The 3314-nt window shown below is 30.7% G+C and overlaps 1 protein-coding gene across 1 annotated transcript; it reads left to right on the top strand.

Moving 5' to 3' along the window:
* The first annotated feature begins 28 nt into the window (after positions 1-28).
* Positions 29-2278, top strand: LOC100182957 (influenza virus NS1A-binding protein homolog A-like). The gene is made up of 3 exons (XM_002124904.5): positions 29-321; positions 912-1041; positions 2140-2278. The coding sequence occupies exons 1-3, from the start codon at positions 213-215 to the stop codon at positions 2252-2254; spliced, it is 354 nt and encodes a 117-aa protein (XP_002124940.2). The 5' UTR covers positions 29-212; the 3' UTR covers positions 2255-2278.
* The last annotated feature ends 1036 nt before the right edge of the window (positions 2279-3314 follow it).

Genomic DNA, 3314 nt, shown 5'->3' on the forward strand with positions numbered 1-3314 from the left:
TATAACAACTGCCGTTTTCCGATAAGGTAAGGATAAGGTATAAGTAACATTCACACTTTACATTGCTTAATAATAATTAAGTAGAAATATTGTTAATCTTCAGTTTGATTGTGATCAAAAAATTTAAGGATTTTAAATGCATTTCATGTACAGGACGCTTGTACACGTTTGGTGGAGGTGAGAAATTATTGATTTTAAATCATTTAAATTCAATGAAAAGTTACGATCCAAGAGAGGGAAAATGGAAATCACTAAAACCAATGAATGAGGGAAGACACAAATTGTGTAGTGTTGTTTACAATGATGAGATTTACGCCATTGGTTTGTTGTTTATTCTATCTATAAAATATATAATAACAATAAGGTTTTCTTATTATTAAATTTGCAGATTTAGTACCAATAGTGTGCTGTTATAATATATATATCACAGTATTAAAGTTATATATATTGGATTTATTTATGTTTCATTTTTCAGTCGAAATATATGTTCTCTTATAACAATATCTGTTATGTTAAAAGTGACTAAAACATATTTGCAAAAACAGTGAAAATGTTAGGAAAAAATATATAACATCATTGGATGGAATAGTGGGTTTGTTGGATTTAGTTTGGATTATTTTTCTCTGTTTTTTTACTGTTATTTATAATATTATAACTAAAAATAAATAATTCAAACATTAATGTAAAACAGAACTACAATAATTGTAAAACAAAGTGTATATTAATAATAAATCTGAATATAATGATTGTATTGTAGGAAGGTTGTTTAACATTTTAAAACTTACTACAACAAACTGATCTTAAAATTCTACCGAAATATATCTGTACAACAAAATAACATTTACCACATATAATATTAGAATGCTGTTTTATATATTCATCACTCTATATACTATACAATGTTTACAAAGGTGGTTATGGATTAAGTGTGGAGCGGTATAATATACGAACCAACACTTGGACCAATGTTGGCAGCTTGAACCGCGAGCGATATGGTTCTTGTGCTTGTGTTGTGAATGGGAAGATATACGTCATTGGAGGGTAGGTGGTTCTAAAGTTTACATAAAATAATAAAAAAAATCCAAAAAAACAATCACCCACAAAGTAACATACATGGTAACTCGTAAGCTGGCACGAGGTGTATAAAAAACACCCATGTTATAATAGACTTTTTATAGTGTTATATAGGCTGTCGTCTTCCGGCCACGCGAGGATAAAGTAAGTTACATTCATCCAGTCATGATTCATTTCTTATTCAACTACACAATATTGTTGATCGGAAATGATTATTTTCATTTTGATATTTTTTAAAGTATTTCATATTTTTCAATGTATGTTTCAAACACAGAAATAAAAAAGGGTAGAACAAGCAACTGCACAAAAATGTAATAAATTCTTTTTCTATTTTCGTGACCGCCAACTACGTCCCCATTTCGCTTGGTCTCCGTTGTAAAAGATAGGTGCATACTATTTTTGGTACGTTTTAGCTGTTTATTTAAAAAACTACACCACTTATTCAAGTTTATTACGCCAGTTTGGTTATTTAGTAGTTTAACGCTTACAGTTTACTACTTGTTTAGAAAATTTAATTATTTTGGTTATTTAGTGGGTTAACGCTTACAGTTTACTACTTGTTTAGAAAATTTGATTATTTAAAAAAAATAATTAAATATCTTTAAACAAACGGCTTGTAAGAAATAAATATATATTAGAAAATATTTGTTTTACCCTATAATTTTAAATTAAGTCAAAAAACGAAAAAAAGCTATATAAAACGCCATCAATTCTATTGACTACAATAGTAAACGGGAACGACCCGCGAAAGAGAGAGACCTCTCTCTCCTTTGCCAACATTAGAGATGCGTTCTACTCCTATTTATTTCTGTGGTTTAAAAGTATATTGCTCTGATGCATTTCAAACATTACTAATTTCCGATTTTTATATACTGCCATTGATATTATTAATAACATTAATCTGGCTTAAATTAAAAAATTGCTTACCAGTGCATTGTAGAACTTGTTAGTGCTAGCTTGTTTAACAAAGTTATTGGTAATGTTTGAATGAATGTGGTTTCATTAAGGTAATGAAATACCACCAGCCCTGCCCATCTAATATTATTAATAAATATTTTGTGTTAGTGGTTATGGTGATGCATCAAAATCAATTGAGGCTTATGATGCAACAAACAATGAATGGAAGATTGAAACCAACATGGAGACACCAAGAGATGATGCATTAGTTGTAGCTTTGTAAACAATGAAAATCTTCAACCAAACTGCTTGTCATGACTTGTTTGATAAATATTCCATCAATAAACAACATGAGCCTTCAAATTATCCAATTAAGTTAATTTCATGACAAAGGCATTTAAGATTCTCTACTTACCTGGACCAATTATTTTGTTTGATAAATATTCCATCAATAAACAACATGAGCCTTCAAATTATCCAATTAAGTTAATTTCATGACAAAGGCATTTAAGATTCTCTACTTACCTGGACCAATTATTTTTAACACAAATAATGTACAACAATTTGGTAAATTTGTAGCGGCCCGTCCGTCGTAGTATTACGTCACACAAATTCTTTTGTCCCCAAATATTGATCAAAAGGGGCGCTTCGACTCACGTGTTAGCGGTAGAGATTAGTACTTGCGTGACATTTCGTGGCGCTCGATCATTCAGTTTATGTATTGTTTATTTTGCTTTGCATGTTGTCATAGTGTCAGTATTTAATTAATTATGGATACTCAAGCTTAGGGTATCGCATTTAAAAGAATTACTGAGGAAAAGAGGTGCTAAAACTACTGGGAAGAAGGAGCAATTGAATAAAAGGTATGCAAGCTGAAATCAAATCATCTTGCAATGCGCTACTTATATGAAGCTGCTGATTTGTACGCTGCCGTTGATGATCATGACTACTTAAGCAACCCTTATATGTTGAATACTGGATCGATAATTATTTGAAGGTCAGATTAGGTGCAAGCTCAGTGTCATCAAAATCAAAAACTTTAGCTTAGTACTTACGATTTATATTTAGGTCACCACTGAAAAATGCAGAGAAATTGAAAGATTGACTATACTCATGTTCACTATTTCAAAAAAGTATTGCTAACATAGAAGTATTTTCACTTTCTTTGTGTTACAAGTTCGGAATATATTGCAGAATGAAGCAATCAGACAGCCTAACATCGACAATTTCGAAAGTTTCCAAAAAGGCTCACAAAATCAGTCGTTATCACACGGGTTTAACCCCTCGTGCCACCTTACGAGAAGCTGTGGGTGATTATTTTTTTGGGATTTTTTCTTTTTTTT

Source organism: Ciona intestinalis, unplaced genomic scaffold, assembly GCF_000224145.3.
Source record: "Ciona intestinalis unplaced genomic scaffold, KH HT000547.1, whole genome shotgun sequence".
Lineage (NCBI taxonomy): Eukaryota > Metazoa > Chordata > Ascidiacea > Phlebobranchia > Cionidae > Ciona > Ciona intestinalis.

Excerpts from the sequence above, each read along its gene's own strand:
- LOC100182957 (XM_002124904.5), top strand. The coding sequence starts at position 213 with ATGAAAAGTTACGATCCAAGAGAGGGAAAATGGAAATCACTAAAACCA. Across the intron at positions 322-911 it reads TGATGAGATTTACGCCATTG|GTGGTTATGGATTAAGTGTG; the intron begins GTTTGTTGTTTA and ends ATGTTTACAAAG. Across the intron at positions 1,042-2,139 it reads AAGATATACGTCATTGGAGG|TGGTTATGGTGATGCATCAA; the intron begins GTAGGTGGTTCT and ends ATTTTGTGTTAG.